The 24,400-nt window shown below is 41.5% G+C and overlaps 2 protein-coding genes across 2 annotated transcripts in view; both read left to right on the top strand.

Annotated features, from left to right (window-relative positions):
• The first annotated feature begins 555 nt into the window (after positions 1-555).
• klf17 (Kruppel like factor 17) lies at positions 556-3,227 on the top strand. Its single transcript, XM_056391738.1, has 3 exons — positions 556-740; positions 852-1,947; positions 2,066-3,227. The coding sequence occupies exons 1-3, from the start codon at positions 660-662 to the stop codon at positions 2,239-2,241; spliced, it is 1,353 nt and encodes a 450-aa protein (XP_056247713.1). The 5' UTR covers positions 556-659; the 3' UTR covers positions 2,242-3,227.
• A 9,725-nt stretch (positions 3,228-12,952) lies between these two features.
• Positions 12,953-24,400, top strand: part of slc6a9 (solute carrier family 6 member 9) — a 74,599-nt gene continuing 63,151 nt past the window's right edge. Inside the window, exons 1-2 of the mRNA XM_056392209.1 lie at positions 12,953-13,032; positions 13,748-13,972. The gene's annotated coding sequence lies outside the window, so the exon portion shown is untranslated. The remainder of the gene's footprint in view (positions 13,033-13,747; positions 13,973-24,400) is intronic.

Here is a 24,400-nt window from a genome sequence, read left to right as displayed (position 1 = left end):
TCTAATTTTATATTTCAACATTTCAACATCTGTATGAAGCCACAGACTGACAGCTCCAGGGAACTGGAGTGTTCTGCCAGGTTCAGTATCGCCCCCTGTATCTGCCTTAAGGGAAATGTTTGGATTCCCACGAGAGGGAAGTCGCTGCAGTGGAGATGCATTTGATGCCTTTATATTAAACACACTTTTATGTCTTAATCAAGGATGAAACTTCAGTGGAAAATGCGTGTATTTTATAACCAAACCTCTGACGAAGTAAGAAAAATGTAGAAAGTTTAATTATGAAAGACGTGCACTTCCAACAGCTCAAAGATGCAAAGTGGTGTTCATTTATTTATTCATCCGTTCAATCATTTTTTTCTTTTTCTTACATACCTGCCTGGCCTGAGGCACCTGAATATCATTTCATAGGTTTTTGCTGGGTGCTGGGGGGGACTGTGCATGTGCGTGAGTATTTGTTAGGAGGGGGCGGGGAGTAGAGGCCACACCTCCCGGCGCAGGATTTATAATAGGCTCCGTCGGCTCTGTTGATACTTTACATCCTGAATCCTGGAACGATCCTCAGCTGCCACGACGCTTTATGGACAAACTCTGAGTGGACTGAGTGTGATCGCACTGACGCGTTTAGAGTTCGTGCTTGTGTCTTCAGAGCGGTCAGCATGGCTGTGGCTGAGGCTGTGATGCCTGCAGTGACTTCATATCCAAGTGTTCAAGCCATGGAGGGAAAACAGTTTGACAACGTAAGTAGAAGGTTCCGAGTTTGGAGATTGTGGCTGTGTGCGGTTTAGTTTTAGTTCAGATTGCTTGTTCACACTAGGCTAACTTCAGGTTTTCTGTGTGCTCCCGTACAGCTGTGCAAAATGGATGATTGTGCACGGAGCAGCGCGACAGGTGGCGCAGACAACCCGCTCATTGAGGTGGAGTTCAGCATCGTGCAGTCTCCTGCTTTGCCTCCCAGAGACGACGACGAACTGGGGAAATTCTTGGACCTCGAGTTCATTTTGTCCAACACCATCAGCTCCGATGTTTCCCCCCCTCAGCAGCAGCAGTGTGCGTATTCTCTGCCGGAGTCTCCGGAGAGCTGCAGCGGTGGTTCTGTTCCAGACTGCAGCGGCCACCCCTCCCCTGACCTGGCCACTCAGAGCTACCACGGCTCCTCGAGCTTCACAGGCACGAGCCCGGTCCGCAGCCTAATGGCGGAGCTTCTCACGCCAGACATGAGCTACCCGGGGGAGAGTTCACCGGACAGCCCAGACAAGGCGAGAGACGGACGGGACTACACCGAACTGCGAGCGTTGAACCCGGTCACCATTGCAGCTGCTCCCGCTCATCACCATGTGGCCACATCTCCGCCGCCGCTTGGATACAAAATTAAAAACGAGCCTGTAAGTCAGTCCTGTATGATGGCAGCAGCTGGCGGGGACTTTATGGGACAGATGTTTGATAAACACCAGCTTCGCACCGTGCACCCAGCAGCTTTTACGCACCACCATGCGTCAGTTCCAAATGGGTTCGGTGCGCATCCCATGCAGCACCCTGCTCCTCAGGGACGCTCAGACTGTCATTTGGCACAAATGACCTCTACCGTGAGCTCTCACCCCAATCAACACCATCTCCACAACCACTACATGAACGCGCCATACCAGCCGCAGTACGCACACCAGAGCGTGCCTCAGTTTCAGGGACAGTATAACATGCACAGAGAGCCTGTGCTCGTTCACCAGCAGCATCATCCGGCCTCTCTGCAGGGGATGATGCTCACCCCTCCCTCGTCGCCATCATTGCTGGAGTTTTATGGGCACGATGAGGTGGGGAGCATCAAGCAAAAGCGAGGCCGCAGGTCGTGGGCCAGAAAACGTGCAGCGACGCACAACTGCGAGTTCCCGGGCTGTGGGAAAACCTACACCAAGAGCTCCCACCTCAAAGCCCACATGAGGACACACACAGGTGAGCACATTTACTTCAGGTTTTGACAACCAAAGTCCTTCAAACCAGTTAATTTTGATTTCATATTTTGTGTAGCTGTTGCTGCCTGTAATCTAATCCAACTCCTTGTGTCCCTCAGGTGAAAAGCCATACCACTGTAACTGGGAAGGCTGTGGCTGGAAGTTCGCCAGGTCAGATGAGCTGACCCGTCACTTCAGGAAACACACTGGGCACCGGCCCTTTCAGTGTCACCTCTGTGAGCGTGCCTTCTCACGCTCTGATCATTTGGCTCTCCACATGAAGAGGCACATGTAAGCCGCACTGACCACACGGGACATTTTGTTTGTATTCAAATCCACCGTGGGATCGTGGTCAGATCATCCCAGATGAAGCACGAGCTGCCCCCTCACTACTGGACACTTTGTGCATCTGGCCAAAGCCAGTGACACTAAACGCTCCTGTAGGGACTTGAGTCTAGGTGTAGTGCCTTGGCAACCATAACATACTTCCTGGCATTTGATCCCATAATGTACCACAAGTTTCCTCCTATAGGAACAAGTTGTGCTGGTGGTTTTCAAAAGTGCCTGTCAGAAAAAACACTGGTGTTTTTGTACATATCTGTGCATATATGAATTTCTTTGGCTAAATTATAGTAGTTTGGTATTTAAGACGATTCCTCACCCTCTCTTTGAAATAAGTTATTGATTGTTGGTGAGTGCCTGGAAGAGACTGTATCTGCTTCCCAAAAGGGGAATACTCACTGTGGGCAGGACCCATTGTACATATGTAAATTGTATTTTTCTAATGTTTACATCTTATGTCTTTGATACTACTCAAAATCAGGTCAGGGTTTTTATCTACAATGTTGTTATTCTATTTTCTTACAGGTTTTGTTATTACACACAACACGATTTTATAGATTTGCTAAGCATTGTGGGCCAGGCCTGCATTTCTTTGGTTTTGTAAAGGTTTGCTCGAGCAATGTCAACAAATTCAGGTACTAGAACTCATATTCAGTCAATTTCAGGATACCAAGCATCAAGTGTCAATACACCCTCACTTCACCCCAGTTCCATGCTCAGTGTTTTTAGGGACATAATACTTTGTCTGAGTTTTGCCATGTTTTTTTTTGTTTTTTTGTTTTTTTTTTAAGAATGAAGAAATCCACTGCAATGGTTAAACTGCTGTACTTGAACAGAATTGCCTCTCGGACGTTTCATTCTCCAAGAATGTCATTGTTTTTATGTACTTAAGGGCTCAAAAATAAAAGTACTTTTGCAAATACTGCATGTCTGTCATTGCCTTTTTATCGCTCTCACAATCCGTTCGACTCTAGATCTTCTTTAGTTCGCCTCATGCTAATCTTTTATGGCACGGCCAAATCAATGACAACAGAGCACAATGTGTATCAAAACAAAGGGTTCGAACTTAGCAAATTAAATGTGGCTTCAGTGTAAATTAGAAATATCTATCTGTATTCTTCTGTAATTTAAAAAATGATCTATAATATTGATAAAAGACACGTTGCAACATTCAAGTCATGTTAGGACATTTAGCAAACTTGGAGACTCCTGTCAGGCAGGTTTGTGTCACTGCTTATTAAAGACTGCCCTCTAATGTTCACTCGTATAACAACATTTGCCCAAGGTAAGGCTGTGTCTGTCAGTTTAAATGGATTAGTCCATTGCACATCATCCAAAGCGAATGCTCCTGCCATTTCAGACCTGGTCATAACACGCAGTGTAGAGAATACTCACCCTCTGTTCCCATGAATGACCAGCTTGGGTATTTTACTCATGAAGGATTCAAACAAGGAAGTTGAGTTGAAAACCCAAAAGAATCAAAAACACAGGCCTCCAGTCTGTGGTCCAAACCAAAAACACACAGAAAAGCGCTGGTTTCCTATTTACAAAATGCACAACTTACAGATATTTATGCACATGTTTTAACCAAAGCTCCACGAACACAACAAGCAAAACTGTCAAGAAAAACTACTTCACAAACTAAAGCTCTGGCAACTTTCTGTGCAAACTGAGTTGAAAAGTGATGGCTGGTTTGAAGTTGGGCTCTTGTCCTTATATATACCAGAGCTAAAGAAAGTAATCCGATTACAACAGTTACAAAAAACCACACCTGCTCAGTGTTGAATTTGAATTATTATTAAGTGTTTATTCTTTTTTCTTTCCTTTTTTTTCTTGGTCATTGTAAAATATATACTATTATAAGAATGCTAGAATTATAAATATCATCTTACTTAAACAAGGGTAAATCTACATCGTACACTTTTGCAATAAAGTATAAAATTAAACTGAATGTGGGGTGATTATTATACATCATACTCACTTAGAGGTAAATTAAGCCATTAATAATAATATAGTAAAAAGTTCATGTAAAATAGGTACGCATACAGGACAAAGTGCTAATTGGTGTGATAACCTAGATGCTGAAATGGGCAGTTGTATAAACTGCTGTCAGCTGAGTTTTGCCCATTTTTATACTTAATCTAACAATAAATCTTCATGTCGACTTTATGTAGAAAACTTGTAAAACTTTACCTCTATATGTTTTGTGCTTCGTTCCTTGTCATTCCTTAGTTCCACCACTAGATGTCCTCTTTTGGTTTATTTTCTTCATGCAGTCTCTGGCACCATCTAATCAGGCTGATGATGGACACCTGTTTTAATTAGAAATGCTCGTCACCTGGGATCAGACTGTTTATTTTCTCCTCTCACACACAGGCGATATTACTGAAGGCTTTGAGTCACGTGACAGTCCTCTGCAATTAAGTTACACATTTTGATTTTGAAGTTTCTTGCAACAATCTTCAATGAAATGTAATGTGCCTGTGACAGATTTCTGTGTCACATTCAAGGCATTTTTTGGGAATACGACCAGTATTACTGTGCCATCATTACCAGAGGTCATAGGCTATCTGCAGTCACTGGTATTAAACATCAGATTAAGAGGTATGGACCCACATTTCAACTATAGCCAAAACTAAATCAGTGTAGTGACAGATTACTTAACTGCACTGATCATTTCAGTGTCATAGAAGTTCCAATGACCAAAACAGCCAAGTAACATCACCTGAACTCAGGCTTTTGTGTATGTTGACTTTATTACATGTAAACTGGTTACTAATTGAATCATGTGTAGATGATCCATGGTCCAAATTTAAGCACTAAGGACTAAGCCTACATAAGGACTACGTACACTCACCAAGCACTTTATTAGGAACAGTTATTCATGGCATTATCCAATCAGTCAATCATGTTGCATCAGTGCCATGTACAAAATCATGCAGATACACATCAGGAGCATTAGTTAATGGACACATCAAACAATGGAATGAGGTAAAAATGATTTATTGACACATTTTAAACCCCTTAATATCAATCAATCATCGGTTAAATACCACAGCCTATCTGCTGTACTGCTGCTGACCATGTGTATCCCTTTATAGCCACAATTTACTGTCTTCTAATGGCTACTTCCAGCTGATCATGCACCAAGTCACAAAGCAATCATCGTCTCAAAATGTTTTGCCGAACATAACGATGAGTGCAGGGAACTTCAGTGACTTCCCCCAGTCTCCAGTCAGAATCTAGTAGAACAGGAGATTGTCAGCTGAGAAATTTGCAGAAACGATCTGATGCAATCATGTCAACATGGAGCAGAATCTCAAAGGAAAGTTTCCAACATCTTGTGGTATCCATGCCATGAAGAACTGATGCTGTTTTGAGAGCAAAGGGAGGCCGTTTCCAGTATTAGTATGATGTTCCTGTCTGTTGAAAAGAAGTTAAACTTATCAGAGAGCAATTATGTTTGAGTTATGTTATTTTGTGTATAATATATTTATCAATGCTTCCAATGATGCTTTGGAATAAGATGGATCTTTCTGTGATTGGACATGCAGGTGCTCCAGTTAGCCACATGGGGGCAGTATAACATCAGACTGTGAACAGGCTACTGCTGAGAGCTGGGTTAAACCTTTAGCTTGATTCTTTTGCCGAGCAGAATATGAAATAATTACAGAAGTTAAATTTCCACAGAGGAAAAGGAAATAAAAGTATGCTGCCTGTGTTTTGAGGTAATCATTTGATCTTCCTGTGAAAGAGTGGCGTCTGTGTTGGATTGGTGAGATTATTTTGCTGTTAAGGCCTGACTTTCATGACCTTCATGCCAGTTCCTCTGACAGCAGAGGAGAAGAGAGGGATCTATAGGAGGCTCAGTGAAAGGGAGCCAGTGTTTTTTTTGGAGCCTTCAGCTTCCACAAGGAAGAAGAGAGATCCTTCAAACATTAGAAACAAGAATACAGATTTCACTCTGACTGAGCCTGTCGTCTTTGTCTACTCTGTCTTCTCCAAAGAGCAAGAAGTCAACATTGCTGTTGGATTTTCATCCGCCCAGAGGAGGCAGAAGACAGGCCCCAAACAGAGTGAGGCTTCTGGTTCACACAACTGTTCAAGGAAGAAGCACCCGGACGCCTCGCCAACAACAGCAGGATGAAGAAGGTGCCCCAACAGAGGGAGTGTAAAGTGAAAACTCTCTCTGAAAGGGAGAAGCCCAAAGACTTCATCAGCTGTGTGAAAAATATCATCAACAGGCTGACTTTTTTTTTTTTGCACTCATTCATTCAGTCTGTAATGCTCATAAAGCAGCACACACCAAACACTTTCCAAATGAATATCACTATGTTTTCCAAAGAATGTGAGGTGAATTTGTCTTTAAAAAGTCCTCCTTGTGGTTTTCAACTCTTCAGATGTACAGTATGTCTCAACTACAACAGCCTCTGTCAGCTTCCAAACTCTGCTCATCAGACACAGAGTCTGAACAAATCCACGGCAGAGACGACGTCTTTGAGAGGAGGCAGAGACGGCTGGAGACTGCCAAGGATGTAAGAATTATCTTCCTTTTGTTGAATTAAAATTTTTGCTCAAAACTCATATTTTCTATCATTAAGAGAAAATAATGTCCCAAATAATTTGTGTTGACGTCAACAGTAAGAAGAGCTCGAGCAACTGAAGAAGGAGCTGGACAACGCTGAAGTAGCTCAGTCAATAACATCAGGTTCATCTGGCAGCTCTTCAAAGCAAAGATCCTTGAGTGCATCTGCCATGCACAGCTGCATCAAGAGACTGCTGAAGAACAGAGATGAAGAGTCTCTGGAGTGTCTGTGCGAGCTCCTCAGGACAGTCGGTAAAGACCTGGAGGTGGCGACAGCGAAGTGGCACATGGACTTCCACTTTGACAGGATGGACAGCGTCAGGAAGGAGGGAAAAATGTCACCCAGGGTTTCCCTCAGGCTGAAGGACACAGCAGACTTGAGGCAGAGAAACTGGATGTCTGAGTTCAATGTGACCTCTGAGAATGTTAAGGCCACTGACAGCCAGTCCTCAGCCACAGCCCCACAGCCAGCTTATCCCGTGACATCCCCGGGACAAACTGGCTGCAGAGAGACTCAGACCGAGGATGCAGCCTCAAGGCTCTGCTGCCCAGCCTGAGCTCACTGTGGATGAAAAGCCACAGCTGATGACTCTCGATAAGAAAGAGGACAGCAACAATCTACAGCTGGAGAAACAAGAGACTGGCCCCACTGTGAAACACTCACCATCAGAGCAAGACATGAAGACCATCTTCCGAGTGTATAATAGATAAATACATGCTCACTAACAACTTGCAAGAAACCCTGCAGCATGTGACGGAGCGAACCAGCCCCTCTCTGCTCCGTGTGTTTGTGAGGTTTGCGTTGGACCTGACATCCGAGAGCAGCAGTAACGCTCGGAGGAATATGGGCCTGCTGCTGTTTGAGATGACCAGGTCAGCAGTCCTGCCGGCAGAGCAGGTCTTTGAAGGTCTGAATGAGATCCTCGGAGTTGCAGACTTCGCCACCGCAGACTTGACGGAAATGTGGCCCCACCTCGCCGAACTCATCGGTCCCACGCTGCACAGGGGAGGGGTCTCCATGGCAGAGCTCTTCAGGACAATCGGGACTGCTGGGACACATCCTCACTCTGATACCTGACAACAACCTCCAGTCCCCCGGCCTCGACTCTCTGCTAACCCCCAGCTCTCCCAATTTGCCATGTGCAATTTGCTAAGCACAGCTTATAGTTCTGAGTGTTGTGAAGTTTGTCAAAGGAACTGAAAGCCTGAAAGGAGCCAGAGCTCAGGAACTTTTGCACGTCATACACATTGTATTCCACTCAACACAACCCAAGAACAGTTTAGCAATGCATGTGGTAATTGCAGTTTTCTGTAAGTGGTACATTGCAGATAATTTCCCTCATGAGTACTGGTACTTATTCGCCTTTAAAACAGAAGTGGATGAATATACTGACCTGATCATGGTCTAGCACTGACTCATTAAAGAACACTAGCAGAAAGCACCTGGTAAGTATCTGTACTTTGCACCTTTAAGGCAGCTTAAACTGGAGAAAAGTGCCAGTAATCAAGTTTGACATGGACTGAAATCAGTATGAATCACTGCCTAAATAGAAAACATATCAAGTGCAGTAGAAATAAATGGAAGGAAAAGCATTATAAATACAGCATCTGCACAGAAAACTGCACCAGTCATTTCACTAAATACTCCAGAATCACTTACATTTAAGTGACACAGCCCTCTAGCAGCTGTAGCAATACACTTAACCAAGTGTTTACTACTGTAACCATGACAACAAAGGTCCCCTAACCAAACAACCAAGTATTCTTTACTTGAACCCAAACCATAATCTTTTCCTAAACTCAAGTTGTTTTTGTCTTTAAAGCGAAACAAACTGATTTATTTTTCATCACAGGTTGTAGAAGCCTCAAGGTTTAAGTTTGACCGGTGAGCAACATTCAGTACCTTAAAATCCATCCCAGCAGTTCCTGGATCATCAAAGACCAACAGAAGATTGCGTTTTTGGGGGACAGGAACCACGGCTGATCAGAACGCAGGAAAGTTCAGGTAAGGCTTTTACAAAGATCCCTGGGCTGTTTCTGCAGTGGAAAAAATTCCACAAATTGCCAGTAGATGTCAATGTTGTTCTCTGTCTGTTTTATCCCTGTGTGACTGCTGTCCTGTCCTGTCTGCTTCCCACAATTCATGCTGCTCCAGGTCCATTATGTTTTATGATGGAAGCATAATTTTTAATTGTACTAAAGACTAACACAAATGCAACTTCGCTCTGAAAAAAAAGGACAACGAATCCAGTTACTCTTGACTTTGTCCTTCTAAATATCCAAAGAATTGTATCACAGAGATTCTTCAACTCTTTATTTTGTGAAATTGGATTTTATCATTTAGATTATTTGCTAAAACTGAATTATAATCAACTCAAAACTGAGTGGCAAACAATGAAACATAGTGTATCTGTGAGGTGACAATACTGTCAGTGTAATTAAAAAAAAACAGTTTGATGAATCATTTATTTACTAATTCATAGCTGATTTTTTTTTAAATTGAAAGCCAATCCTGTGTATTAAAGGACTTGGTTATATAACCCTTGCGTTCATTATAGTGGGAATGATAGATTAGTATTCCCTGTGCGTGCATGTGTGTGTTGTCAAGGAGGCAAAGCTATGTGTGCCCCTGCGACCTTGTTTACCTAACCCAAGGGATTCTGGGTTTTGTCAACTGTCACTAGGTCAGGAGTCAAACTCCACTCTCAGTGCGTCTCAGAGGAAACCAGGGTGATAATTAATCAAAAATATTTTATTAAAATGATTTGATTTAAAGTGACAGTACACCTCTGATTATGACATGAGTGTAACATACATCAAACATGTGGATTGTACAAATCCTTGCAGGAAACTCTCATACAGACTTTCATTATACAAGGAGCTTTTCTCTCAGACATGCCACTCCCTTAACACTACATTATTACCCCCCTCAGGTCAAACAGAGGGCATGGGAGACATGCTCCTTCTCTACAGCAGATTCTGCCTCCAGAATATCCAGAAAATGTTTTGAGTTTCAGCATTAGCTTTTCATAATGACACCAGAAAAGAAAGAAAAGTCTAATGCGTTGTTATGATATGAAACTAAAATGTATGTAGTTATACAATGACTTGCATAATGCTATGTTTTTTTTCCATATGCAGCTAAGGCTGAAGAACCAGATCCCATGCGAATGGCAATGACCCAATTTACTTGTGACTAACCAAAGCTGTTGAAAGCATGTTCAGTCGTCACTGTCCTTCACAGGGTTTGTCTGGAAAAACTTGCTGTGGTTATTTTGATCATTCTTTCGTGCTACAGCACGTATATAAACACCACCGGAATGAAACAACCTTCTGGCCAAACTGAGTATAGCTAGTAGTAGATAGTAGATAGTAGATATTCTCTGTTGTCATGAGGAGAGGACGTTGTAGAAATCCTTTGTTATTCAGCAAAGCAACAAAGGTAGAAGACACTTTACCAGCCAACTTTTTTCCACCGACAGTCTTGGTGTATCATTGTGCCCCTCACAAACTTCTTTTCCTGCATGGGCACTGTTCATGATGCTCAGATAACATAAGAACTGAGGGGTTTGGGAAATTTAAGTTAAGTGATTGCTAATATGAAAAACATTATATTTAAATGTCTTTAAATCTCAAAAAACAACTTACCAGCTCTCTAATAAGAAGAGCATGTAAAACTTCATTGTTATATCTATGACTTCAAGCTGCGCTAGTCGATATTTTAATATTAATAGAAGATCAAATTAATGATTCATTTGAAAGGGGGTCGCTCATAATGATGATTGCACAGAGCTTTCATTAATGCTTCTCATCAGCTGTACAGAGCGTTTAATGAGGCTTTCAGCTCAGTGATTTGGTTTGCAGAGACTGTCCTCCCACCACCATGTGTTCATGCGCCCCAAAAAGACATATGTTTACATCCCAGTGACAAATCCGTCTAGTAGCCATTGGAATTATGACAGGAGCAGAGGAGGAAGTAAGGTGACATTACAGAGTGACAAAGTCATTCATAGACAATCTGTCTTAAAGGGATAGTTCGGGTTATTTGACGTGGGGTTGTGGGAGGTTCTTATACATAGTTTAATGTATTACCTGCAGTAGATTCAGATCAGCACACGCACAGTTGAGAGAAGCAGCCAGGAGAACTGTTGTGGACGGGGCTAGCCACAAAAAAATGTTTTGTGTGTGGGCTATATTTTGAATATTTTTAATGCGTAACAACCCTTTCCTTTGTGAACCGCTGAACTACTGTATTCCTACGCATTAGCGCACCTAGTCCAGATAAACGTGTTGTAAGCTGGCAGACAAAGTCAATAGCCAGAAACAGGACTCCATATCAACACTAATGTTGCTCTGTTCTCAATATGTAAATAAGCAACTGTTTCATAACGTGTAACACACTTTAGCACGAATAACATCTCCCTGTTATTCTTTTGCACAATTTATGAAAAATAAATGGTCCAGTTCAGTCAAGCCACTGTATTCAACAATGGTAAATCTTATGCTGCAGCATATATCAGACACATTTGACCAACATGATTCCTTTTCCTCTTTCTGTGACTCATCTCCGTGTGCTCGATGTGTCTGATGATTTACATAAGTTTTGATGCAGCGTGTGTCCTTGCAAACTCACATCTCGCTTATCTGTGAAAAATACCACCTGTTGCGTTTTCTGACATTCATTTATGTAACTACTATCTTTCCTGGCATTTGTTTCTGAAGGGTAATAGAAAAAAAACCCCTCTACTGTATGTCTGGCTGCATATCGCCATGGAACAAATGAAATGAAATTATAATGAAACTGAGGTCGACCACCCTCATTATTTAAGATTTCTCATGCCTCTGCTTGTCTTCTTGCCTTTTTGACACAGTTCATAATTAGTTTTTTAGATTTGATTTTCCAAGCTTCTTTTTGCACGTGCTTTATGTATTTCTAAATACATATACTGTGTATATATATATATCCTTATATAACACATATTTGAAATGAAAAAAAATATGATTAAAATAGAGATTTGTTTTGCTAATCATGTTATGTCTTTTTCTGCTGGAGCTGAAGGAGACAGCAGTGAGAGAAATACAGTATAATATAAATATACTCTATTACAAGTAAAACTCTTACAGTCAACTTAACATATCCTGTGATGACTGATGTATATGGCATTGTTGTTATTATTATTATTATTATTACCATATGTAGTAGCAGTAGTAGTTGTAGGCTATGTTACTGTTGTAGCTGCTCATGGTGGTGCTAATATGATCTACTTTATATATATGTACAATATACATCATATACTGTACATCTAGATGGTTTAGAGCAGTGGTTCTCAAACTGTCACATCAAGGACCCCTGAACTGACACAAATTAGACCACAGACCCCCGTTGATAAGATTTTCTCCCAGAGTCCCCCATCTGATAAGATTGTAATTACAGTGTGTTTGAAACCCATAGCTACGATAGTCATATACGTTCTGTCACTTATGGATGGAATTACAGTGAAAATAAATGATTTGCCTTTTTGCTGGGAACACCCTGGATGGTGTTCAAGGAGCCCTGGGGGTCCGCAGACCCCACTTTGAAAACCAACGGTTTACAGCACAGGGTTTTAGTGTTTGTAGTAGTTTGTAGTAAAAATAAAGTTACAGAATGGAAATAGTAAAAGTACCTCAAACCTGGTAAGATACAGGAGTAAATGACCACTGGAATGAAAGTAGCCGCGTATTTATATTTGTCTTTCAACACCATTTGCTTGGAGGCAGTCAAAGTCACAAACAGTGATGTATCATATGGGACAGCCTATTTATTTTCAGTCTTATTAGTGTACTGGCCTGTATCGCCCACATTCACATGTCCATTAAGGTATCCATGGTTGAACTGGTATTTGTACATCATCTTTCCAAAAATGTATTTGATTACTAAAGTTTTTCATCTTTTTCATGTTTTCATCTTTTTCAGGTTCAAATTAAAGATGGGTCCACAAATTCTGAGGCGTTCTCCAGAAGGGTTTGCGGGCTACCAAAGGATTGTGCAAAACTCCTCACCTCCCTCCTCTCACCCCAGTGTCTGACCACCACCGCGCCTGCATGCGTGTCTCCTCCTCCTCCTCCTCCTCCACCGCTCTCCCAACCGCCCTACAACCCGATCGCTCTATAAACAAGGTAAAGCCTGTATCTGCATGCCATACCAAAACCTCCGTTATCCATCATCAGCTGCATCCGTCACACATATCACTAAATCTCTCCTTCGTGGACGCCCCGAAGCTTTCATCTGTCACCGGTGGCACACCGTGCAGCCGAGGCTACCACACCTGTCTGGAGCATCGCATTCACTCATTATATACCTCTGCTTTGACTGGCATTAATTCGCATCATCATCATCATCATCATCATCATCATCATCATCATCATCACTATCACTGTGCATCACATCGGATGCAATCACATGTGATCACAAAGTGCCTGCAAACACAAACACACACACCACAGGGTCTCTGTGAGGGACGGGTTGCGGCATCAAGCTCTTACAACAAAAGAATGAGCAACACATGAACATGCATTCCTCCACGTGCACCCTAACAGACAGTGAAATGCTTTATGTCGGGAGCGGGTTACAAGCATCGCACTGCAAAAACAAAACACCTGATGTGATAGGAGCGTAATTGCTCGCATAGCATTTCTTATGACGTGTGTACGTGTGGCTCTCAAGTTTGGTTTCTAGCGATCTTTACATTAAGATGAAAAATGACACCTAATTGCTTTAATTAAGTAGCAACTGAGACCATATTAATAGCAGATGCATTATGTTGGCCAATAGGGAGCAGGCAGTGATAGCCAGACACATAGAGGATGTTCATGAACCATGTGTTTCTGACAGGTTAGAGCGTCGACACACAAGGGCCCTCACATGTTGCTGCCCCCCGCCTATTTAGGAGTTGAGAAGGGAGGGGCGTAAGGAGGAGTTGTTGTTGCCCCGGCTGTGACCGAAGAGGGACGGAAGACCAAGGTGATGCAACTTCCAATAACCCAATATTGGCGGAAAACCCCCCCTTCATGTATGTCAGAGGAGACTGCAGCCAGAGGACGAGAGCTCACCTCCACGGTAAGACAACACCTTTAAAGGCGGGAGAGGAAGTGTGCGAGTGTTTTTAATTTTGTAATTCTCCGGTTTCTGAACAATAAGTGGTGGATCAGCAGACCCCAGGCTGTGATGTGATGATCTTCTCTCAGAGGAACCACTTTATGTTATAGGCTTCATGCTGAGGGAGGAAATTGAATGACGGCAATTAGAAAGAAAAGAAAAAACATCCCACGCGCGTGAAGAGGGCTCCAATAATAAAGTCAGAGTGAGTCTTATTGTGATGGAGCGTTTTAAAGATGTAATTTAATCCCAGCAGGGAGAAACACGTGGCACTGGTATTGCCCCCCCCCCTGTTGTGACTTCACTTAAAGAGGAAGGGGAGGGAGGGTGAAGATGAAGGGGGCCATTTCCGTGTTGAAATATGCCTTTTTAAAGACTGAGTGTTATGGATAGTAGCTGACTTTCATGGCTGAGTTATGATGTAACAGTAGCCTGTAGCATAGTTTGCTACTATACAAATCAACTCAAAACTATTCTGCAGTCTTCCTATGTACTAATAGTTGTTATTAGGACACGCTGTTTAATATACAGGAACCTGTCTGACATTATAGCTACATGCTATATTATATTATAGGAGGAATTAGCCTTCAAAAAATGACTAACAGTCATGCTAATAATGTAATGATATTGATATTATAACCTGAGGACTATCACATTGATATAACTATATATATATATATATATATATATATATATATATGCCTCAGCTGACATTGCCCTACGTGATGTTGATGCTGCTTCTGAACTTCCTCTGACATGTTTATGACATTTCTGTGCTTCACTTTCTTGTAACTTATCAGCCAACGTACAGTTCATGCTGATATGGATACATGTATTATGAGCTAATATTGGTTTCCTGGTGGGGTTCTCATCAATAATATAAAATCATGTGTTACTGCCAGTGGCAGCAGTTTATAGTACTTACAGTGGCAAGAAAAAGTAAGTGAACCTTTTTGAAGCTTCTGCATTTATGTATAAATTTGTTTCACAATATGGTCAGATCTTCATCTAAGTTACGTTTATGAACACACTCAGTCTATTTTTACTAATAACACACAAATCATTGTATTGTTCTTGTCCATATTGGATAGATATTTTCAAACTATCAGAGTATAGGCTGGAAAAAGTCAACTGGAGTCAGGAGTCCAGTCAATGATTGGATGTGTGGGCTAGAGCTACTTTGACTTATACAGAACAATCAAACATTTACAGTTTGCTGTTCACAAGGAACACCTGCCGATGTTAAACATGCCTTGCAAGAGAGAGAGATCTCTCAGACTTCATGTCTGTAATTGTTGATTTGCTTGAAGCTGGAGAGGTTACACAGTCATCTCAAAGAGTTTAAATATTCATCAGTCCGCAGTCAGACAAACTGATTGTAAATGGAGATGATTTAGTTCTGTTGCTCCTCTCTATAGGAGTGGGCGTCTGGCTAAGATGACCCCAAAGGCGCAATGCAACGCACCAAGTAACTTAACAAAGAAACCAATAAGCTCAGAGTAACAGCTAAAGGCTTAAAATAATCATTGGAGCTGGTTAACGTCTCTGTTCATGAGACTACCAACCGCAAATCATGGAGCATGGTGTGGCCATGTCGCCATACAGGAAGTTGAATTGTTTGGGAGGAACATGCAGCATTAAAAACCATACAAACATCACAAAACATCATCCCAAAGGTGACATATGGTGGAGGAACATCATGATCTGGGGCTTCGCTGCCTGTGGACCTGGACAGCTTGACATCATCAAGTTTATCAAAGTATCTTGCAGGATAATGTCAGTGTAGCTCAGCAGAAGAGAAGCTCAGTAGAAGCTGAGTGATGCAGCAGCACTATGACCCAAAACAACAAAGTAAATCTACTACAGAATGACTTCAGACAAAGAAAATCCACCTGTTGGAGCCAGAGCCCAGCCAGAGCACAGACCTCAACCCTGTAGAGATGCTGTGGAATGACCTCAAGAGAAAAGTTCGCATCAGTCATCCTGTAGGAATATGGCTCCTGAACATTGTGCATCTACTGGAAGAGCTGGTTTGAGGTTATTGGTGCCAAACATTCTATCTGTGAATGTTTAATGACTGTGTTCAATAAAGACACCAAAGATAATAGGCCAGTTAGTTTGTAAGTTATTAGCTTAAGCACATTGTGTTTGTCTACACGTGCAATTTAGATTAAGATCAGATCAAATATGTGCACTTAAATATAATGGGCATTTTTCACAATTTCTCTGCATTTTATACATCAAATGGAAAGTTGATTAATTAAGAGAACATAATGTTCTATATACAGTATGTCACTTGTATTCATGTGACAAAACCAGATTGGCTGCTGGGCTGAATGGTAAAAGTGGGGTATGTCAACAGATGTTGTGCGTGCATGAATGGCAGTAACCCCCAGCCCCCAATACATGCACACACCACAGCCTTTCCACCGTATCCTTATACACACACAGGAGTGCCTTTCTTTCATCCGACCCTAGAGTTTCCTACTGTTTGCTTTCCTTATGTAGTGCTCTGTGGGCAACATATTTTTGCGTATGTGGAAGGGACAGAGACTCCTATAGCCTAAGCAGCTTAGTCTTCTTATGTATGTCTCAAAAGCAAAGTAACAGTACTCCTAGTAAAAACATAGGCCACTGGTACATCTCAAAATCTACAAGAGTTGTATCCAAAGTACTCTGCCACTTTTTGTAATACTAGTTTGTCTGTTATAGCTTCAATTGACTCAGTTACAATTTAAAGATGAATAAGGAAGCTATCAGCATTTGTTGCCACATTTAAACAGGGATCATGTTACAAAAGCTAAACCGTCCCCTGCCTTATCTCTGTCATTAAACTTCAGTAAACAAGGCGTGAACAACTGAACATTAAATGCTTTTAAAAAAGCAAACTGACACATAGACTGAAACAAGTTACCGCAACCCAACGCCATATATTATCGTGCAATTCAAGTTCTAAACATTTACCTTCACTTTACCTTTTACCTGCTGTGATCGACAGGAGATTTTTGGGGGTTAGAGCAGGTTCATGACAAACAGGGCTCGATCACCAGTGCTCCCCGCTGCACTTCTGATACCTGCTGTCACACATGCTGTGTTCAGGTCAGGTTCAGTATCTACTGGCAACTGAAGAATCTTAGCTGTGAAGGCCTCTACAAAAAGCTGAGATGATGGTCTGTTTTGATCTGTGACAGAAATCCTAAACTAGGCCAGAAATAATCACTCAGAAATTTGAGTAATCACCAGTTGCTAGCTTAATGATTAATAATTGCAATATAATCAAAATCGCAATATGGCCAAGTGCAATATCCGAATCGCAGGAGCTGCACATTTTTTGATAAAGGTAAAAACGTGTCACAACATTGTTGTGCATTCTTAGCACCATAAGCTTTTTGGTGCTACAGAGACGCCCCGGCCCACAAATCATATTCTCCGGACGTACCTCAATATGTAAACATGTTTGTTTGGTACAAGACCCAACAAAAATCACAGCATCACCATCATTTTTGAAAGTGAAATGCAAAAACGACCATTCCAACTGAAATTGCATAACACAATATCTTATTTTTTTGCATATCGTGCAGCTCTAATAGAAAGTCTTTTTCTGCAGAGACAATGGAGGGAGAGTGAAGGAGGGAACCTTTGCCAATGGAGTGGTAAAGTGCCTCATTTCCCCCTCCAGGATGTAATTGTATGAAGGTTGAAGGTGGTGAAAGGGTGAAGGGAGATTGTCAGCGGAGTCTATGAGGAGTCCAGTTTTTCACACTAATGTTTCACTACCCCAACATGTCCACCAATTAATTAATACAGGTTTAAGATTAGGCGACAAAAACACTTGGTTAAAGTCATGGTAAGAATGAGGTCATGGGTTGAATAGCCAGTGTTACACATTACTGTGTATGTGTACATGCGTTGCATTTGCACTGCAGCATACTGTATTTGTAATAGCATCGGATATTTGTTATGATGGAATTTTCCCATGGTTTGCATCAGACAGTTTTCACAGTAGGCTCTGAAAAATGTCATTGTTGTTTTTGTGAAGCATTGGTCCAGACATGTCTGGATGTCTGGAATGCCCAAATACTGTGGGACTAGAGCAAAAGAGGAGAAGAGGGGGTTAGGAGAGACGCAGTGAATGGGCCGAGGATAAAGGAAGTGAGAGGGAAGAAGTTATGTGCATATTAGCAGTAATACAACGCAATAACACTGTCAAGTCAGTTTTGATGTCAAAGATGTCTGTATTTCACACATCTTCAGTATTGAACATGCAATGTTGTACATGAAAACTATCTGTTGTGGCGAGGAAGAGACTGGAGAACAGGTCATACAGGATGGAGTGTCTAAATTCCACCTATACATTTTGACCACCAGGGGGCCCTACAGCATAGTTAAGCTGAGCTGTTTAGTATTTGTTGAGGAGTGCAGCAGTTCAGTGTCAGCATCTCAACCATGTCTCAGTTGTGAAACATTAGGTGGGATTTGAGCACAGCCTGAATGGAAGTGACCGTCAGGGTGGAAAACTAGCCGGTGTGCTGGCAGCACGGCCTCTGCACGTTAAGGGAAGTCATGAGAAACAGAAAGAAAATAAGTACCTGTAGAATTATGGCGCAGCAGGCAGGTACATTTGTTTTCCCTCCTCTTCTAAAAGATTAACGTTATAGAAATGCAACTCTCTCTCATGTCTCACGACTTTCTTTCTGTATTCAGAGTTTCATCCGGATGAATGTGTGAGACAGTGCAAGTGTTTGAGCAGTTGGCAGGTAGACAACCATCTCTCAGAGAAGCAGCAGACTATGGAGTGCAACCATGTCTGCACTGCTGCACAGACCTTTTTCACGGAAGACATTTTGACATGTCATAGTAGGAAAAGCACATGTGTTAATAATAAGATTCAATGTATGATGGCTGAATATCATTTAGCTGCTTCAGTTTCAGACTCCTGGTCCTGCGCCTGCTAGCTACTGTACTGTAGTTTCACTCAAGAGGAATCTGTGTTTTGAAAGACTCAGGAAGGCTGCACACCTTATTGTAGAATTTAGTTTTATGTTGGAGTGTTGCCTCGATTTGGTATTTAAATCATGTGTTTTCCAGGTTCTTAAGTTGTGTTGCTGCAGAATACCTCCATTAATGATCTTTTAGTCACGTAGAGGCAGCAGAACAAGTGGTAAACACGACATTGACATTACCTTATAAGTACTTATAGTATCACCATATAAAGGTGTTTCACCAAATGTGTTGTGTTAATAAGCAGTTGCCTATTTACACATAGCAGATACAGAGCGACAGATGCAAGTTCAGTATTCACCCTTCCTTTTAGATCTGCTTTGGTCTCAACCAACTCCCGAGGTAAATATCTGGCTTTTTACTGAGTTTATGTTCCACTGTTTTCCTCGGTTAGTCACTTACTTCGTTTGTCTGCGGTTGGTTCAAAGTGGGTAGAGTGCCATGGGTTCATCTGATGATTTTTTTTAGCTTAAAACAGCTGCCTGCTGTTGCTGTAAATTATGCTAATGAGAGCAGTGAGGCTGAATCAAAACAGTAAAACCAAAACAATTAGCTACAAGACGTTGAAATACTCTGTAGAGATGAAGGGAGCTGTACAGGTAATTCTCTCAAGTAGCACTCTGTTTATTCTCATGCTACTGTTCAAACATTTCTTATCTTATTGATCACAGGTGGAAGAGCTCTGAAGGCATTATCAAAGCTTACAGGTCCCATATTGTGTAAAGGTAGATTTCCATGTGTTGTTTGAATATAAAGCAGGTCTAGGTTCTATATTAATACAGTGAAAGTATCAAAGCCTCAGTCCACAGAGAAATGCACACAGCCTGTATTCAGAAACTGAGCCTTAAAACAAGCTGTCAGGACTTCTGTAACTTTGTGATGTCACAAGTGTACAGTCACTGCCCTCAGCCATGCCCCAAGCCCCGCCCACCTGGACCCACCATCCAACCTTTCAGGAAATTGTTTCTCTGAGTGTTTACCTGAAATCGGCTTTTTCTGCTTCTCATTTTTATTCAATCATTCAGAAATCAGTCTGTAAAGTAACTGAGTAGGCGTTCCCTTTTAGGACAGACAATGAATTGATCATCCTCATTGGAGTGATGTGCAATTGTTCCCCAACTACATTCATTTCTTCACATAAATCGCAGTTGTCCTATAGTTGATCCAGTGATAGTTTAAAGTACGGTGGGTCTTTGTTGTGCAGCATGCATTAGTGATTGTGTTTTTGATTGTTTCTGGGCCAAGGTCTCCATTCAGTTAAAAAGATAAGAGAGGTTGACCCTTGCTTGTGTGTGTTTGTGCTGTAGCAGCGGCTATTCATTGACTACCATCAGAATATGCTTTGAAAAGGTTTTTTCTCTGCTGTTTGGCACAGTGATATAGCTCTTTTGTCTTGGCACAGGATTCAGAAAGATTCCTCTGCTTTTTCTCCACTGGTATTTTTACTGCTATAGATTATGTTTCTGTGTTTTCGCAACACTCTCCTCCCTTTCCAACTCCTCTACCACAGCAGCCAAAATCATTTGAATGCCACTAATAAAAAAACAAAAATCATGATTTGTTGCACTTCATATTAAAATCCCATATCTTCTCATTCCCAATGTCGTTGCCTTATTGTAAGAATTTTTCAGCAGTCCAGAGTGATGCTGGCTCTGTTTACTGGCTGCTGAACAAAGGCCTAAGCATAGTCATCACTGCTTCGAGTACCATCGCAATTTCTTAGCCATATTTACCTATCTGTGCACAGTGTAGGGATGAGGCTGTCTATCATGACAAAGCAGGGCTTGCGGAGTCTCAATCATAGTGCTGCATATTGACATCATTGATAATAGACAGCTGCTTTGCAAACCCAACAATACGATGCATTGTAAATACAGATAGCAATAACAGATGCTATTTTGTCTCAAACCCATGTGTTATATACCATGTCAGACCAGGCCAAGGACCTCGCTCTGTCACAGTGATGATAAACAAGATGGGGCCCCAACAAAAAAAATACTCACTACTGGTTAATGTCTAACTAGGTGTCATCCTCAGGTTTTCTTTTTCTTTCTTTCTTTCTTTTTGGCTGGACCAGCCGTGAGTGAGTGAGTGAGTGACAAAGTTACACCATTGGTCGGCCGGTTGAGTATTGGACTTTTCCTATTGGCCATTGCTCTTTCAAAGTAATGAACAGTTTGTAAAACGTCATCAGGGGGTGTTTACAGCAGATCCACAACAGTTTTCAACTGCTGCACTTCCTCAAATAGTGATCGGGGACTTTATTTACCTCAACTGCAGGAGGTAGCAGGTTTATCTGAGTCAGACTTGTATTAGAGGCAGGCCTTTATTTCTCATTCTCTCAGTTTGATATGTATAAGTGTTCATAGCAGTATTTTAGTTGACAGCCTTGTTTTGATCTACTCCTGTTTGCCTTGTTAAAATTACTGCCTTACATGTTAATACAAACTCAACACTTACTGCAACCATTTCAAAATAAAAGCCCTCTAGCGTTTAGAAACCCTTTATTTCTTAAAAGGGCTGCAGTAAGCGCGTTGTGTCATTTCCGGTTACTGGCGTTTCTGGTTTTTTTTTACCTGCCCACTGATGTGGTGGCGCCCCGGGATATCTCCCTGTGGTCCTGATGGCCATTCAGCTATGGAACAGTCTATAGTGCAAATAAGAATAAAATCAGAAAAGGACTTTCACTGTCAGTGCTCATGCTCCTGTGACAATAGCCTGTTTATCTTTGTCTTGACAGCAAGTTGAGCTGTTGTTATTTTCTATCAAATATTGAAGTGTATAAATAAGTGTTTTGGCACTCCTGGGCGAGTGGCGCTATCCATGGTACTGAAAGGGGGATTTAATTGTGGCATGTTAAATTAGCATTTAACCTTGTGTTTTGCTGTGTAGTCACATGGTCGAGAAAAAGCAAATCTGCCCTGGACTTGTCCAAGGGGTTGATTTTTCTTTTTCCATTTGCTTGGACAAAACTGGACCAAAGTGGTGAACTGACCCACCATCTGACAGACTGACTGTGTCATCCCTGGAGTCACGCCTCTAGCATGGCTAAAAAAACCAGTAGCATTACTACATTTTCATTATTCATCATTTATTTATTTAATTTACTTATATTTTCATGATTAAGAAGGCTATTTTATTCAGCATTCCTTAATTGCTTTCATTACAATCTGACTCATAATTTAAAAAGGGCCTTAATTACACTTGAAAAGCACCCTTGCAAAAATGTAATTACATTGTTGATTAGTTCAGCAGTTTGCTGGGACACAGTCAAAAAGTATCACATGATTTTTGCCTATAGCCATGCAGAGACGTACATATGCAGCACAATATTTGGGTGTTTTCCTTTGGTATGGTTCCCACCCTGTGCACCAGGTATGACCCAGACCAATTACCAACTGGGCTAAGTGACTGGATAGGTCCAGTTCCACTGTGTGTTAGCTGGTTTGTGCTAATGTAATTGAGAATGTTTTTGGGAATATAACTAAAGCACAATATCAACTAACATAACAAAGTCCTTAAAGTCTGTTCTTCTTTATTATATTATCTTGAGATTTTTTGCCAACATCTGTTTTAAAGGACCATTGTTATTTCAGTTTTGTCTTTATTTATTGCACATACTCAATACTATAATGTGTGTAATCCAATTACCACACAGTAATTCTGAGGCCAGCGTAGGAGAGCCATACATATTCCACATTCCACAGTGGGAGGAACGGGGGGTAAACAGGGCCCCGGTAGCTGGGGTAAAACCCCCCAGCACCGTGTAACATGTTACTCAATATCAGTACATTTCATGTTATAATAATTTAGGCCCATGTAAAAAAAAAAAATAAATAATAATAAAAATCAAAGTGTATTTTTCTGAAACAACATACAGCCTTAACTCAAAAATGACACGAAGCTGTATGTTCATGTATAACATATTTTCTTCTACACTGCTTTAACAAACCCAGAGAAATTATGAGCAGCTAGATGCATCTTAATCTCCGGTAATTTCACTATAGCATTAACTCGGATTTAAATAAACTGGAATAATATCTGTGACACAATTAAAGGATTTCCTTTGATTTATGAGTAACAGACTGCTTTTGTGCATATGCAGACATGTCCAATCTCACGAGCTGTGTTTTGTCAAAATGTCGAAGCTTTTGTTGTCGGTCCTTCATACCGACTTCATAAACACTGAAATGCAGATAACAGAGAAACGCAGCAGCATCTGTTTTGTTGTTTGTTGCCTAGCAACAAGCATAATTAACACTTGAAACCCAAGCATATTATCATGCATGTATTCCATGGACCGTAAATTAAGATGCATGTAGCCTCCGTGGCTTCACCTATAGGTTTCGACTCCGCCGAACTCTCGGCTAATACAAAAATGGGCAAAGAGGAGGGGCACGCACACGCTCACCCACTCAAAGAGTTATAAACAAATTCAACCCCCGCACAGTTATCATGAAGCAGGAAGTTAACTATAGAGACCTAAACCATTTTGTATCAGGATGTATACATGTTTATTTCTGCTGTAAAATTTTAACATGGGAGTCTTTGGGGAGTGACTCGCTTTAGGAGCCAGCCTCTAGAGGCCATTCAAGACCTGCAGTTATTGGTACTTCGGTGTTGGAGGTTGCCGCTTGATGTATTCCCATGCTGCAAATATGACTTCAACAATGAAATTTGGAGAAAGTAATAGCACCATTACAATAAAATACTTATTTTTCTGACAGGGTCCTTTCACAAAGATCTTCTGCTGCTTCAGAAGATTCTGAGAGCATGAGGTTCATAAGCAGCATAATCGAGAGAAGAAGGATATTTGTGCAGCAACAGTACCTGAGTGCAGACAAACAGTTTTGAGCAGGAGTGGAGCACATTTTTGCCCGAGTAAGGTCTATTTGAGAGAGAGGGTTTTTGAGGGAAACCATTACAAAATCTGAAGTTGAAATGAAGAATAACTCTCTCAAATCGAAAGACCTCTTGAGTAAAGATAGGAAAGAAACTCCATGTTTACTCTGGCTGTGGGTGGCACAAGACATGGTGTTGGAATTTAGTTGAAAATGAAGTCTTTATAATTCCCGAACCCACTTCCTGTCATCCTTGGCTGAGTGCTGCAGGGTCAGGACAGGTATGTGTGTTCCAGCTGCAGCCTCTCTCTATACAGCGGGAAATGCTTTTAAGTTTCAAAGGTGCAGCACCATTACTCACGCCTGAGTCATCCACAACCAAAACCTGTATCCAAAGCTGCTTCACCTCCTGAGCACGTCAATTTTTCACATTGCCGCATGAGCTCGGCCACTCTTCCCGCTTTCTGCCGTCAGCTTGGTTTAGTCGCAGATGAAGCTACAAACAACATCGTTTTCATTCTTGATTAATCAATGAATCATATGAAAA

The sequence above is a fragment of the Seriola aureovittata genome, chromosome 12, assembly GCF_021018895.1.
Source record: "Seriola aureovittata isolate HTS-2021-v1 ecotype China chromosome 12, ASM2101889v1, whole genome shotgun sequence".
NCBI lineage: Eukaryota > Metazoa > Chordata > Actinopteri > Carangiformes > Carangidae > Seriola > Seriola aureovittata.
This window is presented reverse-complemented; position numbering and strand designations above follow the sequence as displayed.